The 19,321-nt window shown below is 38.9% G+C and overlaps 1 protein-coding gene across 1 annotated transcript in view; it reads right to left on the reverse strand.

Moving 5' to 3' along the window:
* Window positions 1-19,321, reverse strand: part of BCKDHB (branched chain keto acid dehydrogenase E1 subunit beta) — a 113,822-nt gene that overhangs the window by 65,530 nt on the left and 28,971 nt on the right. Inside the window, exons 4-5 of the mRNA XM_049772259.1 lie at window positions 5,046-5,179; window positions 4,504-4,659 (exon numbers count right to left, since the gene is read on the reverse strand). Coding sequence (XP_049628216.1) covers window positions 4,504-4,659; window positions 5,046-5,179 — 290 coding nt within the window. The remainder of the gene's footprint in view (window positions 1-4,503; window positions 4,660-5,045; window positions 5,180-19,321) is intronic.

Here is a 19,321-nt window from a genome sequence, read left to right on the forward strand (position 1 = left end):
CAGGAATAAATGATCCCTGAGCCCATGCCAGGAATAAGCCCTGAGCACAGCCTGGTTTGTCAAAATCCAAACAATTAAACTGATTAAATAAAAATATAAAAATAAAATGTTACCTCAATCTACACTGATAAAAAAAAGCAAGATAAAAGATAAATAAAATGTTTTTTCTTTTATTTTAATCAAAAATTATGTAAGCAGAAGATATAGCTGTTGTAGGTGCAGGTTCAAGCCCAAACACTCACCTATCCCCAGCTAGTACCAGTAGGGATGCAAGACATAGTACTCACAATTTTACTTTTTAAGAAAGATCTATAATTTTGAAGTACCTAAGATAACTATGGCCATTAAAGAAAGATACTATCAGGGCCAGAGTGATAGTACAGAAAGAAGGGTGCATGCTTTGCACACAGCTAACTCAGGTTCAATCTCCAATATCACATACCTGAGCACAGCCTTGCATGGCCCGAAGGCAAAAAAATTTTTTTTAATTTTAAAGAAGAGAAATGCTTCCACTTAGACTGAGTAAGGATTACCAAATACTGCAATGAAAAACACACGTAGGTAACAAACTAAAGTCTAATTAAAAGCAAAAACACTAATAAAAGGAGCCGGAGTGGTGGTGTGAGGGTTAAGGCGTCTGCTTTGCGTGTACTAGCCTAGGACTGACCATGGTTCAATTTCCCCGGCGTCCCATATAATCCCCAAAGCCAGGAGTGATTTCTAACTCATAGCCAGGAGTAACCCCTGAGTGTCACCAGGTGTGGCCAGAAAAAAAAACTAGTTAAAGCAAATTTCTTAACCCTCTGATATTGATGTTCCCGATGTTGATGATAAAAAATATAAATTTGGGGCCAGAGAGATAGCATGAAGGTAAGGCATTTTCCTTTCATACAGAAGGATGGTGGTTCAAATCCTAGCATCCCATATGGTCCCTCAAGCCTTCCAGGAGCGATTTCTAAGCGTAGAGTCAGGAGTTACTAATCCATGAGCGCTGACAGGTACCCAAAAACCAAAATATATATATATATATATATATATATTTTATATATAAATAAATATAAATATATAATATAAATATAAATATATGATAAATAGATATAATATATATGATAAATAAATATAATATAAATATATATATAAACTAAACAGATTTATTCAAGTTATCCCAAAATCAATTTATCCCAGAATCAAGTACAAAAACCCACAGGAAAGTAGCAAACCATTAAAAGAGAGAAAAGAGAGGTCTAAGATAGTGGATAATAGGTCTAAATCAGGGGTCTCAAACTCAATTTACCTGGGGGCCGCAGGAGACAAAGTCAGGGTGAGGCAAGGCCACATAAGGGATTCCACCAACAAAAGTCCTCAAACGTCATTATTAACAGTTTTAATTATTTCTTCTGAACATGAATAGAACATTGAGTGAAGATCATGAACAGTTCTTCTGAACATGGCATCTTTTGCCTATTCCTTGCTGCCAGAGACTTGACAGCACTTCTTCTCACAAATCTGAACCACATTTGGCTTTAGAGAGGAAGCAGTTGAGACCCTCAGTATGGCTTGAAGATGATCATCATTAAGTCTAGAAATGTACTTTGACTTATTGAAGTTCAATGTGGAGAATAACTTTTCACACAAATATGTGCTCCCAAAAAGGCACATAGTGCGCTTGACCATTCAGAAAAGCTCAGGGAAACTGGGGGGCAATTCTCTCAAAAATTGCCCATGCATATCTGCTTTTCCACTAATCTCCCTGAACTTGGCTTTAAGATCAGAGATGCATTGCAGGTCAATGAGCTCCATTTAAAGCACAGGAGGGGCATCTTGCACATCAAAGGAAAAGGGGTCCACAAAAATTTGGAAAGTGATTGTGCTTTTTGAAGTCTGCAAATCTGTGATCAAATTCCTTCTCTAGCTTAAAAATAGCATCAACATATTTCTCACCACTGAATGGTATGCCTGCATCCACAAGTTCCTTGCATGCTGGGAAATGGCAAAGGTTTGTCTGAGAGAGCTGGGATTTCCGTAACACGAGTTTTGTGGAGAATGCTCTCACGTTGTCATAGGCAGCACTGATAAGATGCCCGAGCCTTGTAACATCTTGTTTAGTACATTCAGCTTATGTGTGATGTCAACAAGAAAAGCTAAGTCCATGAGCCATTTGTGATCACTCAACTCAGAAACAGCATTCCCATCCTTCTCCATGAAGGCTTTCACTTCTTCTCTCAACTCAAAAAATCTTTTCAGGACATTTCCCCTTCTGAGCTAACGTACCTCAGTGAAATAGAACACATCTCCATATTCTGACTCCATTTCCTCTAAAAAAGCAAGGAACCTCCTGTGCTTTAAGCCCCTGGATCTGATTTGGTTGATGCATTTCACAACAACAGACATCACATTGTCACATGGCAGGCATTTACTGCAAAGGGCCTGCTGATGGATAATGCAGTGAAGAGCAATAGCCTTCTCTACATCCTCCTCTTCAAGTTTGTTTTGAACAAGTGCCACCAGTCCATTTTTCCTCCCTGTCATCGATGGCGCTCCATCGGTTATGATTCCAACAAACTTCTTCCATGGCAAACCTGCATTCTCAATGGCATCACACATATGCCGAAATATCTCATTACCATTGGTGTGGCCATGCATTGGAATTATTGTGAGTAGCTCCTCTGTCAATTCAAAATTACAATCAACACCCCGGAAATAAATTGTGAGCAGCGCAGTGTCTGTTATATCTGTGCCCTTGTCAAGAGCAACTGAGTATGTATCAAAACATTTGGCTTTCTCACATAGTTGATGATAAATGTCACTTGACATGTCAGAAATGCGCTCTGCCACAGTGTTGGTAGAAAGGCTGATTTTGCTAAACTGGCCTTTCTTTTCCAGACAGATAATACTTGCAGCCTGTAACGTACATTTTTTAACAAACTCTCCTTCTGTGAATGGTTTCCCTGCCTTAGCAAACATCTCACTAACCATGTAACTAGCTTCGACTGATGCAACATTCTCTTTGGTTGCTTTCTTGAAGAAATCTTGTTGCCTCATTAAACATGCTTTAAGACTGGCAACCCGCTTGGCTCTCTCATTTCCTTGATATTTTGCACATTCCTCAGCATGTTTAGTTGAATAATGGCATTTCAAGTTGTATTCTTTGTGCACTGCAACTTTCTCTGAGCAAATAAGACATGTGGGGATGCCCCTGTGCTCAGCAAAGAAATACTGCGTCTCCCACTGTTCCTGAAATTGTCTGTGCTCATCATCAATCTTTCTTTTCACTGCAGGCTTTGATGAAGTCATGATGAAGGTATGACAAAATCTAATTCTGTAATAAACTTCTCTCCCTTCTCTCCCTCTCTCCCTTAGGCCTCTGATAATGCAAGGGACAGCAGACAGGAGCAGCGGAAATGATGTCTGCACTAGGCGCAAAGTATTCACGATTATTCGCTTACTGAATATTCACAATAAAATATCCCATTAGTAAGAAAAAAATATCACAAAAAAATCGCATTAAACATTTGCATACCCCGAACGAAACTGCTCGGGATATGCGAATGTTTATGCAATTTTTTTCTTACTAATGCAATTTTTATTGCAATTATTCGATAAGTGAATAATTGTGAATACTGAGATACTTGAAGGCCGGCCGCAGGCCACAAAATGTTGTACGGAGAGCCACAAATGGCCCGCAGACCGCACCCCTGGTCTAAATGATAGAGGGTAGAGCATTTGATTTGCAAACAGCTGGCCTGGGTTTGATCCCCTGCATCCCATATGGTCGCCCAAGTCTGCCAGTAAGGATTTCTGAACAAGTCAGGAATAATACCTGAGTACCATTGGGCGAAGCCCAAAGTAAAATAATAATTTAATTAATTAAAAACAAAGAGGGGAAAGACAAACAAATTTTACTTGACCTAATTCTCTGATGTGTACAAAAGAAATACTAGGGTACAGTAAGGGCTATTTCAAGTCAAATGTGCTATGAACCTGGATGTTAGACAACTGATTAAAAAGAGAAAGAAAAAACACTAGAGGTTGGAGTACATTAGGTAACGCACTTGCCTTGCACACAGCTGAACCAGATTCCAGCCCATCATCCCATATGGTCTCCTGAGCAGACAATCAGGAGTAAACCTAAAGCATAGCTGACAGTGGCCTTTTTATTTAACCACTAAGCTCTCCTTTTAAAATCAATTTCTCATGATTGGAGAAAGACAATATAGAAAGGAAGCAACTTGCTTTCTGTGAAGCTGCAGCTATGATCCTAGTTAGGATCCTCAGTACCATACATGGTCCTGAGTACTACTAGGAGTTATTCCTGACATTAGGAACCATAGCCCTTGAGTACTGAGGTATATAAGTCATGATCTTTCAAACCCTCCCCAAAATTTAATTTCATATAAATCCCAAAACTCCTACTTAGTTCCCCTCCAAATAAACAAAATATTTTTGATGAAGCTAAAGGAAAACATGAAATGGACATCAAATAAAGAACATAAATCAAATTACCTTGATACCTGGACAGTGGGCAAAAAAAGCTTCAGGACTCTGAGAGTGATAAAGAGCCCCATGGCCAACACATCCCCATGGAGCCCGGATGGTGAGACTCCCACAATTAAAAAGATCCCCAGAACGATAGCGATACTTAGCAGCTTCATTAACAATCTAAGAGAGAAAAGAAGAAAACATGTCATAATAGGCATATACTCTTGTTTCTTTTCCAAAGTTATTTGTTGGATATTTGAATACATGCCAATAAAAAAAACAAATTAAGTTATCAAAAAGTCCCTAAGATCAGGACACGGGAGAGCGGAAGCAGTATTATAATAGCTCATGATTTTGACATTAGAAAAACTGTTACAGTAAAATACAGTCTGGGTAGAGCATTTACCTTACATGTAGCCAACCCAGATTCAATCTGCAGCATCCTCTATGGTTCCATGAACATTACCAGAATTCCCTCATGCAGAACCAGGAGTAAACCCTAAGCATTGCTGGCTGTGGCCCAAAAACCAAATAAATATAAATAAATTTTAAAAATACAACCTTACCTGATCAAAAGCAGGAAAAATATAATCTGCAAACTGAATTTCTGCAATGGCAGTAGCACCAGTGACTGCAATTCCAATTCCAAAACCAACAATTCCTTGTTCACACAATGGAGTATTAAAGACTCTATCCTTGCCTAAAATAAAAATCATAAAATAAAGTCATCTTATTTTAACAATGTATATATTATTATAAAAAGCAGGAGTAATTAATGCACATTTTGTTTCATACAACTAAAAATTCAATGACTTAATAACAAAGTGATGGAAGGAGAAAAACAGACTAAGTGAAGAAAATAGAAAATATCAACTACTAACAATGATTGTTAGTTTTTCATTTGAATGTGTGAGGCCTGGGTACCCAGGATCTCTGGGTATATTCCTCTTAATCCCCAACTTCTAGTACTGTTAGCAAGAGCAAACCCATGAGTTACCCCAAATCAAAAGGCAATTCTAAGAGTTTCACTACAAAAGAAAAAGAAAAAGAGTTACAGTAACTGGAAGAAATCTAAGTGTTCTAATTCAAAAAAAAAATTATCATAGTAAGATAAAATTAAAATGAGACTCAACTACTTTATGAAATAAAAACAAAGATATCATAATTTTTTTGTTTTTATTTTTGTTTTGGGGGCACATCTACAGTACTCAGGCATTAAGCCTGGCTCTACACTAAAAAAATCACTCCTAAAAAAAAGAAAAAAAGAAAAAGAAAAAAGAAAAATCACTCCTAGCAGGCTCAGAGGACGATATGGAATGCCAAGGATCAACAATGAGGTGCACCTTACACCAGTGAGTTTGGCACACATCAAAAATAATGAGACCAGGGGCCAGAGAGATAGCATGGAGATAAGGCATTTGCCATACATGCAGAAGGACAGCAGTTCGAATCCTGGTATCCCATATGGTCCCCCGAGTCTGCCAGGAGTGATTTCTGAGCTTAGAGCCAGGAGCAACCCCTGAGCACTGCCGTGTGTGACCCAAAAATCAAAAAATAATACAATAAAATAAATAAAATAAATTACAATAAAATAAAATAATAAAATAAAATAAAATAAAGAGACCAATCTGTTGGCAGGGATGCAATAAGAAAGGAACTCCCATCCACTGCTGGTGGGAATGCTGCATGGTCCAACCCCTATAGAAAACAGTATGGAGGGTTCTCAGTAAACTCAAAATTGAGTTGTCATATGACCCAGCAATCCCGCTCTTGGGTATCTATCCCCAGGATAAAAAACATTCATCCAAAAGTATGTATGCACACCACTATTCATTGCAGCACTCAGTACAACAGCCAAGACTTGGAATCAACCTACATGTCCAACAACAGATGAGTGGATCATGAAGATGTGTACTGCGGGATTACAGGATATGTCTGTTTCTACCTCAATCAAATTACACATTGTTACTCATTGGATGGAATTACTTTGTAACACCTTGAATTGGAGGGGAAACCTCCAATGGTCACACCTTTCTGGTGTGACAATTTTGCCTCAGATAAGAGGCTTGATCATTAAATAGTAATAAAAATGATCAGACTTAAACACCAAATCCAAATCCAAAGCCAACAACAACAGAATCGATACCCAATATACAACAAGCTAGATACAGAGGGGATCACTTATACTAGCAGCCCAGGGGGTCTGGGAGGGGGATATCAGGTGCATGCGGGGAATGGGGGTGGAGGGAGGTCAACTTCGGTGGTGGGAATTCCCCTGATTCAATGTTAATATGTAACTAAAATATTACTATGAAAGATATGTAATCCACTTTGATCAAAAATAAAAAAATTTAAAAAAGAGGCTTGATTGGAAAGAAATAAACCTCTTTCTCTTTCGTTTTTTGGAGCTCCAGGAAGCGGCTTGGATTGTCGGCTGGCTAATAGGAGTAAAGGGTAATGTAGAGAACTCTTTCACAACCTTTTCTCATTACATACACGGGTGTGTGTGTGTGTGTGTGTGTGTGTGTGTGTGTGTGTGTGTGTGTGTGATTTATTTTCCAGACCACCTGATAACTGCAAACCCATGACTCGCCAGTGTTCTGGGGTTGGAACCCAAGGGATTAATTCAATATAATGGTGCCTCTCATAAGGACCCTTCAGGAACTTGCTGAGTTGATTTCATGCCTTTCTGTATGAGTTTCTCCATTGTGGGTTTGTGAGTTTGTCTCTCGTTGGTTTGGAGATAGGACTAGGAACATGGATTATACAGATGGAATATTGATGGGAATTTGTATGTTGGTTTGTTTTTCTTTTTTTTTTTTTTTTTGGCTATGTTAAAGTATAAGATTTCTGAGATAAAGAAAATGCAGGCGGAAAACTCTGATTTATCACAGAAAATGTCTTATGTACTTTTAAAATACTGATTTATCTCAGAATATATCTGAAATGGTTTCAGTTTTTTCTGAAAGTCAGATAAACCTTAATTTACAAATTCTTTCCATCACAACACATGATCAAATAGGAATCTTGAAGCTGGTCCTACACCGCCACCTACTGGCAATAGGCCAGAAGACACCTTAGGTCCAACAGCCAGCATGGGTCAAGCATGGGTCAGATAGGACCTACGGGAAATGTAGAGAATCATCCAAATATTTTGCCCGAAAATGTTGATCTTATACAAGAAAATAACATAGGCCAATCATCTGTGGCAGAGGGAGGATCTTTACGTGTATCACTCAGACTTTCTGCAACACAAACTTCTAGGGAGTGTGGTACAGATCCTATAATTCCACCAAAAACTTTTAGGGGGTACAGTACAGATCCTATTTCTCCCCCACAGACGTATAGGGAGTGTGGTACAGATCCTATGCCTTCCCCCAGAGACTTCCACGGGGAGTGGGGCAGACTCACTGTTTTCCCCAATACGATTAATTCATAAGAGAGACTGGCATAAATACAGATTCCAAAGTTTTCCTCACCAGGAAAACAATTCATCAAAATGAAAAGTTCTTAGAGAGGTTGGTAATACAGATTCAGAAACAAAGGAACCCCATCGGAAAAAAATAATAAACCATGAAGGCCAATTCTTTTTTTGTTGTTGTTTTTGTTTTGTTTTGGTTTGGTTTGGTTTGGTTTGGTTTGGTTTGGTTTGGTTTGGTTTTGGCTTTTGGGCCACACCCGGCGGTGCTCAGGGGTTACTCCTGGCTGTCTGCTCAGAAATAGCTCCTGGCAGGCACGGGGGACCATATGGGACACCGGGATTCGAACCAACCACCTTTGGTCATGGATCGGCTGCTTGCAAGGCAAATGCCGCTGTGCTATCTCTCCGGGCCCAGGAGGCCAATTCTTTAAAAAAAAAAAAAAAAAAAATCAGTAATGAGAGTCTCAGGAAAAAATTTTCCCAACCAAGAGGATGAAATGGACCTAACCTATGAAGGTTTAAGTATACACAATCTTGTGACCCCAGGGACCCCCTTACCCGACTCCAGGCAGGGTGCTCTGCCATGTTTTTTATCTCAAGACCATGGCTTTTATGTGGTGCTTATCTTAATTGTTGGAGTGCTCACTGGATATTTTATTTGACACTTCCTTTTGTACTGTTGAGGTGTTTCGCCTTCTTTTTCTCCTTCATCTCTCAAACCGATGATGAGAGCCTCTAGAAGGACTCCACCCATTTTTGGTGTATTTGATTTTTACCCCAGTTTGTCACTTTTCTCTTCTTCAAACAAAACCACATAACTGGAACTATCTACTACCGCCTCCCAGTTAGAGGAGGAAACAAGGGAGGTACCAAGACCAAAATAGGTGTAGGACCACTAAGTAGTAAGCTAGGCTCAGAGGGGACGACGTATTCTAGCAGTCCCAGGGGTGAGGGAGGAGGATATGGGAGGTAGGATGGGAACGGAGGTGTAGGGAGGATAATTTGGTGATGGGAATCCCCCTGATATTATGTTAATATGTACCTAAAATATTATTGTCAACAATATGTAACCACTATACTCAAAATAAAAATTATATTTAAAAAAAGCAAGATATGCAGGTGAATTTGAACATAGGAATAACGATAAAAATAATAAATCTCAAAAAAAAAGTATACACAATCTCAATCTATTTAAGAAAGCATGCACTGAATATGGGCATCTACCTCCATACTGTATTAAATACCTTAGAATATGGAGTAATGAGGCAAAATGGACTCTCAGAGATTTCAAAAGTGTTGCCAAAATATGTCTCCACCCAACACAGTATTTACAATGGAAAATGTATTTTCATAAACTGGCTCGGGATAGACTTAAAAAACTAGATCACTCTGGAAAGATGGTTGCAGGTATCCAGTTGAATTATGAAGTACTTGTAGGGGAAGGGGACTACAGAGACATAAATAAGGAGGCTAGATTACATGTGCTGTTTTAAGGATGATTAGGGATCTTGCTTTAGAGGCTTGGAAAAAGGTTGACTCTGAAGCTAAATATATCAGTAGCTATGCTAAGATTGTTCAGGGGCTACAGAGCCATGTGCAGATTTTCTAGGTAGATTACAAAATGCAGTTGAGACAGGTAAAAGATAGATTCCTGACCATGCCTGATAAGAACTTTAGCAACTGATAATGCTAATGGACAGTATCAATCTATACTATACCGTATAAGAGAAAAGGAGGTTGTAATGGGGTTCCTACATGCTTGTAGAAATTACAGCTATTACAGTAACCCCACACCTAATCCCCTTCTTCTCCCCAATATTCTAATAATTAATCTTCTGAGCCTTATGTCACTGTACCTGTGGCTTATGCCAACCTGCTCGCTCTCTCACACACACACACCCCCAGCTGCTCCTGTAACACTATGTACTATAAACCAGGAACTCAGGTCAGAACTTCTGGAACCATAAGGAAAGACTAACCTAGACTTCGTCCTAGGATATGTGCAAAAACCAAGATCTCTAATTAGAGAGGACTAACTTTGACAACCACAACTGAGCAGAACGTTTCCTAGCACCATAAAAATAAGTTGGGATTCAACAATAAACAAGTCCAGAGCATGTAGATGATCCCATGATGTATGCTTCAAGGGTGAAGAAATCCTGTATCTCTTAGGCCATGGGAATTTTCTTTCTAATTTCCCCAATACTTACTGTGCCTATGCCAAAGGAAAAATACCCACCCACCTCATTTTTTCTTTTTCTTTTTTTCTTTTAAATATATAGCTTCTATACAGGTGTCCTGCCCACTTTTTTTTTTAATATAATTTTTATTTTGATCACAGTGGCTTACATATTGTTGACAATAATATTTTAGGTACATATTTACATAAAATCAGGGGGGATTCCCATTACCAAATTGTCCTCCCTATTCCTCCGTTTTTGTTTTCCCTCCCATTTCTTTTTCCCTCACCCCCAGGGCGACTAGAGTGTGTGGTCCCCTCTGTATCTAACCTACTACTTAGTAGTCTTGGACCTGTTTGGACTTGACGCCTCCCTTATTTCCCCCTCTAACTGGAGGCAGTACTAGCTATTTCAAGTTGCGTGGTTTTGCCTGAAAAAGAGAAAAGTAATAAACTGGGGTAAGAGTCTAATACCCCGAAAATGGGCGAGTCCTTCCAGAGGCTCTCATCATCGATTTGGGGGATGGAGGAGAAAGGGAAGGTGGAACACTCCACCAGCACCAAAAGACGTTTCAAATATCCAGTGAGGACTCCAGCTTTATCGATAAGCACCACACAAAACAAAGAAAAAACAGAACAAGACAAACAAAAACAAACAAACGTACAAAAAAAAATACGCCATGGTCTTGAAATAAGAAACTTGGCATAGCACATAATGAAAGAAAAGAAAGGGAGAGAAAAAATAAGTATAACTGGGGACAACAATTTCAATGATCACACCTAACCATAGAAATCGACCAAAATAGATAGGTAGGTAAGAATAACAATAATAATAATAATAATAATAATAATAATAATAATAATAATAATAAATGAAGGTAAAAAGTATATATATATATAAAAAAAATAACCAAGGTTTCGTGTTTTTTTTTTTCCCTCCTGCCCTGGCACAGTAAATATTGGGGTCATTCAAAAAGGATTTCACTTGGCCTAAGAAATATGGGGTTTCTCCGTCATTGGAGTATACTGTCATGGGATCAACACTAGGCTTTGCTCAGGATCATTTACTCTCCCGGTGGTGTTTTTGTGGCGTTTGGAAGACTTCTGCTCAACTTCCCCTAACGTGGACTGTTTCTTGAAACCGGACCTAGGCCCAAAAGTATCCCCAATGCAAGAACTCTTCCAAGACCTCCCTTCCGCAAATTCTTACCAATCTGAAGAAGGTCAGGGGGTGTGATAGAAAGATCCCTGGGAACCCACACTCCACAAGAAAAACCCAAAAGACAATGGGAAAAACTGTACTTCCAACATAGGCATAAGACCTGTAATACACCACCTCTTTACCTGCTCTCCCCCAAATGTAAGGTAGTCTTTTGCACCACTTTTATTCCTTTTTCCTTTATTTATTTTTTTTTCAATTTATTTATTTTTTAAATGTCTGTCCTACATATACATTTGTGAGCACATACATTTTTATTCCCCCTTTTTTTTTTATCATTTTTGGGTATGGGACCTGTTTCTGTTATTCCTTCTGCCCACCCCCAAATACACTGACAATATAATGTAGCACCGTTTTCCCCCTGCAAAGGCACACTAAATAAAGGGGAAATCTTACATATTAAAAAAAATAATAATAATAAGAGCTCTTATCTATTAGAGAAAGGAACTCATAATTGTTTACAATACAGGGATATCTCCTACCTGGAAAATATGTCATGTGGAATCAACTTAGACCTCAGGTGATTAGATACCATTCAACCAGCCTTGAACCCTGGATCTCAGACATAGAAATGGCACAGTTCTTCACAACAGCTGCAGGAAACAAATACCATCCAGGACAGCCTTAATACTGTGGGGTCAACAACAAGGGCCAGCTCTAACATGATATCCTGACAACGAGGAAAATGTGAACAACGAGGAAAATGTGAACAACTTGACCTTAGAGCAGATTAGCCTACCCTACCAGTTAACGACAAGAAGAAACCAGAAGACTTAGCACCCTTTGGTAGGTCCAAAAGCCAAGATCGCGATTTACAGATGACTGGCTGATAGAACCACGACCAGACTGTATACATCTTGGGACCAATATAAAAGCCCTAGTTTAGGGTTTGAACTATGACCTGCACAATAATCATGATCCCCAACCCCAAAGGTCCTGCAGAGACAACTGTAACGGAATGGGGCTTCTGGAAGCACAAAGAAAGACGCTATCCTAGGTGCCATCCTAGGCTCAGTGCAAAGACCAAGATCACCAATCACAGAAGATGGATTATAATGACACTGAGGGAACAGAACCTGTAGAACCACAACCACAAAGACTGACTTCATCATAAATACCATCTCAAGATCTGTGCAGATACTGAGCCCACTTTTTTTTTTAAACAAAACCATAGAACAGGAATCATCTTGTTCTGCCTCATATTTCTATGTCTTCTTATAAATTGAGGTGGGAAAGTAGATGGTAAAAGGAGCAAAGCAGTCTCATGAGCATTGAGTGGAAATAAAAAATGATTAGACGTAAAGACCCAAACTATACAAGCTATAGACAAAAGGGACCTGTTATACTAGCAGTCCAGGAGGCTAAGGGTGGAGGTATGGGATGCATGCTGGGAACAATGGTGGAGGGAGTTCAATACTGGTAGTGGTAAAGGGAATGGCCCTAATTCACTGTCACTATGTACTACCTTATATATAACTATGAAAGACTTGTAATTCACATGTATCTCAATACAAATTATTAAAAAAAGAAAAAGAAAATAACTAAAACAAAAGTATAATTTTTTTATTTTAGTTTAGTTTTGGGACCATACTGGCTCTGACCTCAGAAATCACTTCTGGCAGACTCGGGGGACCATATGAAGTGCCGGGATCAAATCCAGGTCATCTATGTGCCAAACACCCTACCATCTGTGCTATATGGCTTTAGCCGCCAGTATCAGAAAAAAATTTAAATAGTGAGGTGAGAAAGGGAGAGAAAGCTCAAAGGTATGAACACATGCTTTGAATGCAAGAGGTCAGGCTTTGGTCCCCACATGGAACCCCTAAGCACCATAAGGAATGATCCCTGAACACTGCCAGATGTGACTCAAACCTGTCCTAAGGAGTAGGAGGAAGGGAGGGAGAAAGGAAGAGAGGGAGGGGGGAGGGAGGAGAAGGGAAGGAAGGAAGGAAGGAAGGAAGGAAGGAAGGAAGGAAGGAAGGAAGGAAGGAAGGAAGGAAGGAAGGAAGGAAGGAAGGAAGGGAGGAAGGAAGGGAGGGAGGGAGGGAGGGAGGGAGGGAGGGAGGGAGGGAGGGAGGGAGGGAGGGAGGGAGGGAGGAAGAGAAAGAAAGGAAAGAAAGGAAAGAAAGAAAGAAAGAAAGAAAGAAAGAAAGAAAGAAAGAAAGAAAGAAAGAAAGAAAGAAAGAAAGAAAGAAAGAAAGAAAGAAAGAAAGAAAGAAAGAAGAAAGAAAGAAAGAAAGAAAGAAAGAAAGAAAGAGAAGAAAGAGAGAGAGAAGAGAGAGAGAAAGAGAAAGAAAGAAGAAAGAAAGAAAGAAAGAAAGAGAAAGAAAGAAAGAAAGAAAGAAAGAAAGAAAGAAAGAAAGAAAGAAAGAAAGAAAGAGAGAGAGAGAGAGAGAGAGAAAGAAAGAAAGAAAGAAAGAAAGAAAGAAAGAAAGAAAGAAAGAAAGAAAGAAAGAAAGAAAGAAAGAAAGAAAGAAAGAAAGAAAGAAAGAAAGAAAGAAAGAAAGAAAGAAAGAAAGAAAGAAAGAAAGAAAGAAAGAAAGAAAGAAAGAAAGAAAGAAAGAGGCAAGTTAAGGCCATCACATTACAGCAGACAAAGCAAACTTTAGTAGATCTGAAAAGTGGTGAAAACCCAGCAGCGCCAGTAGCAGCTGCCACAGCAGCAGCACAAGAACCTGAAGACACCAAGAGCAGCTTGTCACCTCAAAACCATGAGACTGAAACCCTTGAAGCCCCAGAGCCTGGTCACAGGGTGTCAGAGTCCTAGAGACTAAATACCAGCCATCACAAGTCCAAAAAATCAAGCTTCTAGGGAGATTGCTAGAGCTGTGATTCAGTGAGTAGTGTCCTCCTGGGGGGAGAGGGGAGTTTTAGAGATCAGATGGGTCCAGGTCAGGGCCAAATCATAGGATGCCGATATTAGGGAATGCATCTAGTCACTGAGAGAGTGCAGCTAAGTGAGGCGGGAGCCCTTTGATCTGGAAGTGGCAGCAGTGAGACAGTTGGCCAGTGAGGCCTGGAAGATACTTTGCTTGTGGGCATTTTTATGCCAGCCTGGTCCTGCTTCCATGTAACTAAGTTATGGCCTCGGTTTCAGCCTACATTTTCTTTTTTTAGTTTTTGTTTTTGTTTTTGGGTCATACCCGGCAGCACTCAGGGGATACTCCTGGCTCTACGTTCAGAATCACTCCTGGCAGGCTCAGGGGACCATAGGGGATGCTGGTATTCGAACCACCATCCTTCTGCATGCAAGGCAACTGCCCTACCTTCATGCTATCTTTCCAGCCCCCTACATTTTCAATTAAGGTTCCTGCACCCTGAGAAAAGTGTTGGCCTTGAGACAGGCAAGAGCAGAGATCAACAGTTGCATGATGATGGGCAGCTTTTGGAATCAAAAGCGTCATTGTGAAATCAGCTAGTCACCAAGAGAAGAGCACTGCCATTTTGCCCATTCCATGGCCTCACATTTCTTCTAGCCCCACTACACCACATTAAAATTGCCAGCAAACTAAAAAGTTCACAATAGAAAGGCAATGTAAAACGCCTGGACAACTAGAGAACAAATATGGTAGTTCTGAGGACCCAACTAATATCAGCCACTTAAATAGCCTCTCTGATAAGGACTTCAGAGAGGAACTATGGAAGATATTCAAAGAACTAAAGAAACTATGGAATGGAAAGCCAATAATATTAAAGAAGATATGAAAAAAGAAATGCAAAACTTCAAACAGAATCCAACAGGTCTTAAAGGCTTGGTAGCAAAATGAAAGCCTCACCAGCACAGTAACATTTACTAAGTACAGACTCAATGACCTGAAAGATGAACTTCACAACCAATCCATGCAAGAGAAGCTGGAAAAGAGCCTTAAAATAAACAAATAGAAGATTGAAAAAAAATACTCAAAATAAGTGAACACATGACACTAGACCTTTGGGATAAATTCAATGAACAATATAAGAATCACTGTGGTCCCACAGAAAAAGGAAAAAAAACCCTATGAAGAAACAAAAGGCAAGTTCCCAGAGCTAAAGTATGCATGCATCCACATCCTGGACACCTGAAAAATACCAGCTAAAGAGACCAAAGTAAAAGCACAGCAAAGCACATTCTAGTCACAATGATAAAATTCAAAGATAGAGAATACAGATAACAAAAAGAAAAAAAGAAAACTTGTATGCAAAGGAGCAAACTGAAGATTTAAAGCAAATTATCACAAGCAAGAAAGTAGAACCATATACCCTGCTCATGGATTGGTAGGATTAACATCATTAAAATGGCAATACTTCCCAAAGAACTGCACAGATTTAAAGCAATCCCTACAAGAGTACCCATGACAATTTTCAAAGTAGATCATGAAGCCGGAGAGATAGCAAGGAGGCAGGGCATTTGCCTTGCATGCAGAAGGACTGTGGTTTGAATCCTGGCATCTCATAATGTCCCCTGAGCATGCTAGGAGTGATTTCTGAGCATAGAGCTAGGAGTAACCCCTGAGCATGGCTGGGTGTGACCCAAAAACAAAAACAAACAAACAAAACAAAACAAAAAAAGTAGATCAAATGCTCCTGAAATTCATATGCAACAATAAATGTCCACAAATAGTTAAAGCAGACCTTTGGAAAAAGAACATGGTAGGAATCATTTCCCCAACTTTAAACTGTATTGTAAAGCAAATAATCTTTTTTTTTTTTTTTTTTTTTTTTTTGATTTTTGGGTCACACCCGGCAGTGCTCAGGGGTTACTCCTGGCTGTCTGCTCAGAAATAGCTCCTGGCAGGCACGGGGGACCATATGGGACACCGGGATTCGAACCAACCACCTTTGGTCCTGGATCGGCTGCTTGCAAGGCAAACACCGCTGTGCTATCTCTCCGGGCCCAGCAAATAATCATTAAAACAGCCTAGTACTGAAATAAAGACAGACCCTTAGAACAATGAAATAGACTAGAATATTCTGAGATGAACCCATGGGTAAATAATCAATAACTTTTCAATAAAGAAGCAAAAAAATACAAAATGGAACAAGGAAAGCTTCTTCAACAAGTGATGTTGGAAAAACTGGTCAACTACATGCAAAAAGTAAACTCAGAATTCTCTTTATCTCTTTAATGCTGCACACAAAGCTCAAATCAAAATGGATTAAAGACCTTGATATCTGACCTACAACCATAAGGTACATAAAGGAAAACATAGGCAGAGCTCTCCATGGCATTGAAGCTAAAGGAATCTTCAAGGGTGAAACATCACTGGCAAAGCAAATGGAAGCAAAGATAAATGGGACTACATTAAACTAAGAAACATCTACACCTCAAAGAAAACATTGACTAGTATACAAAAACTACCCACAGAATGGGAGAAACTATTCACCCGTTTCTCATCATATAAGGAGTTAATGTCTTATATACAAAGCACTGGTAAAACTTAGCAAGAAAAAATATCAAACTACATCCAAAAATAGGGAGACAAAATGAATAGACATTTCGTCAAAGAAGATGGCCAAAAGGCACATAAAATAAATGTTCCACATCACTAATCATCAGGGAAATGCAAATCAAAATGACAAAGGGGCATCATCTCACACCATAGAGACAGGCACATATCATAATGAGCCAACCAGTGCTGGCACAGCTGTGATGAGAAAGGGACTTTCATTTACTGCTGTTCCAGCCTTTTTGGAAAACAATATAGATATTCCTCCAAAAACTAGAAATTAAGCTTCCATTTGATCCAGCAATACCACTCTGAGGATTATACTATAGAAACCCAATAAGACTCTGCAGAAAAGCCCTCTGCATTCCTATGCTCATTGAAGCACTATTTAAAATAGCCATATCTGGAAAAACCCCAAATGCCAGAGAACAGATATGCAGCTAAAGAAACTGTGGTACAACTACACAAAAGAATACTACATAGCTGTTAGGAAAAATAAAGTTATGAAATTTGCTTATACATGGATGATATGAAAAGTATTATGCTGAGTGAAATGAGTCAGAGCAAGAGATATAGAGAATAATCTAACTCATTTGTGAGATATATAAAAAAATAAAAAAATACTATAGCAATAATATCCAGAGACAATAGTGATAAAGACCAGGAGGGCCAGTAGATGGTAGGAAACTTTCCACAAGGAGTAGTGAGTGCAATTAGGGTAGAGAAGTTCCACTATAAAAATAGCTGATTGGTCTGGACAAGAATTTGTTTCTGAAAGGGATAATGTGATATGCATGATACCCCTTCATTAACAATAAAGCTAATCAATGTGTCTAACAGGAAAAAAAAGAGAGAGAAATAAAATGTGCCCTGTGGTCAGAAGAGGGGAGAATGGGAGAGAAACTGAGGACATTGGTGACAGGATATGTGCATTGGTGAGGGGTGATATATATTGTATGTATTCAGCTCAATCATCAACAATTTTATTAACATGGTGCTTAAATAAGTAATTTTTAAAAAACAGACTTTAGGTGAAAGGCAATAGCCAAATATAAAGCAGGAAAAGTTTTATAGTTAAAGAGTGAAATTCCCAAAGGAGTCCCACTTCTAAATTTATCCTTATCTAACATTATGGGAATCAAATAAATAGAAAAAATAAGAGATTTAAAAGGAGAAATGAGGGGCCGGTGAGGTGGCGCTAGAGGTAAGGTGTCTGCCTTGCAAGCGCTAGCCAAGGAAGGACCGCAGTTCGATCCCCCGGCATCCCATATGGTCCCCCCAAGACAGGGGCAATTTCTGAGCACTTAGCCAGGAGTAACCCCTGAGCATCAAACGGGTGTGGCTCAAAAAACCAAAAAATTTAAAATAAAAATAAAAAAATAAAAGGAGAAATGGACCAGTTGCTATGAGAAGATTCTAAATAATGCAACTGAGAGAAAATTAGGGCCAAAGTGATAATGCAGCAGATCATATGGTATGTACTGCATGTGGCCAACCCCCAGCATACCATATGGTCCTTGAGCACAGAGCCAGGAGTAAGCCCTGAGCATAGCCAGATGTGGTCCAAAAAAAGAAAGATGGAAGTGGGGGAGCAGAGAGAAGATATAACAGTGAATAAAGGTAAAAAACTAATGAACATATTAATATAATTAACAAACATGACCTAACTGCTATTAACAATTCAGACTACAGTTTTCAAATAAATAAGGAATACTGACATCAAAACTATTAGAAGCTGAGTTGTAATTCAACCCAATTCAAGCTCAAATAATTAAAATGATTGACTATATTTTCTGACTTAATAAATTTAAACCACAAATGAGTAGTGAAAATTTGGAATATCCCAAATTTAAATATATGCTTAAATAACTCATGGTTCAAGAAATGGAATGTAGAAAGTATTTTTAAACTGAAATTTGATGGAAATCTTGCATCACAACTTATTATACTTCCAAGTTTGAAAACAGAAGAAAAGCTTTTACTCAGGCTAATCTTCCTATCTCTGATTTAAAATTCTTGACATAATACAACAAAATACTTGATATAGACCTTTAGAGGGCCTATATCAAAGGGAATTTGACCCATAAAAAAAAGTACAGTGAATGAATATGAAGCAAACAGAAATGTACAGTAAATGAGTATGAAGTAAATGAGCAAGTTTGTAGTTTAAAGTTTAGGATGCTCCGATCTCTATGAAATTCAGTCGTTAGGATTTAGACATGAGTTTTACTAACTGAAGCATCTGAAGCCACCAGTGGCTGACCATGAATGAGAGATATTTTTTTTAAAAGACACAGGGATACAATGGCTCCAGTGAGTTTGATCAATCTGAATTACAAAGGAAGTAAGAAGGAAGAGGCCACATAATCAAGACCCTTAATTACTGCTATATATTCCATTTTTAGTCTTTATATATGTTTTCTGATTAGTTTATATATCCAATCAGATTGAGCATTTACGAAAATACAGTTACATGAACCACCAATCATGTATCTGCAAGACACTCCAGAACCTAGCAGAGAGCAATTAGAAGCTAAGAGTGAGCAGAAAGTTCAGTTCTACCTCCTTAAGAAAGAGGATATGAAGACTGAGATTCC

This window comes from Suncus etruscus, chromosome 4, assembly GCF_024139225.1.
Source record: "Suncus etruscus isolate mSunEtr1 chromosome 4, mSunEtr1.pri.cur, whole genome shotgun sequence".
NCBI lineage: Eukaryota > Metazoa > Chordata > Mammalia > Eulipotyphla > Soricidae > Suncus > Suncus etruscus.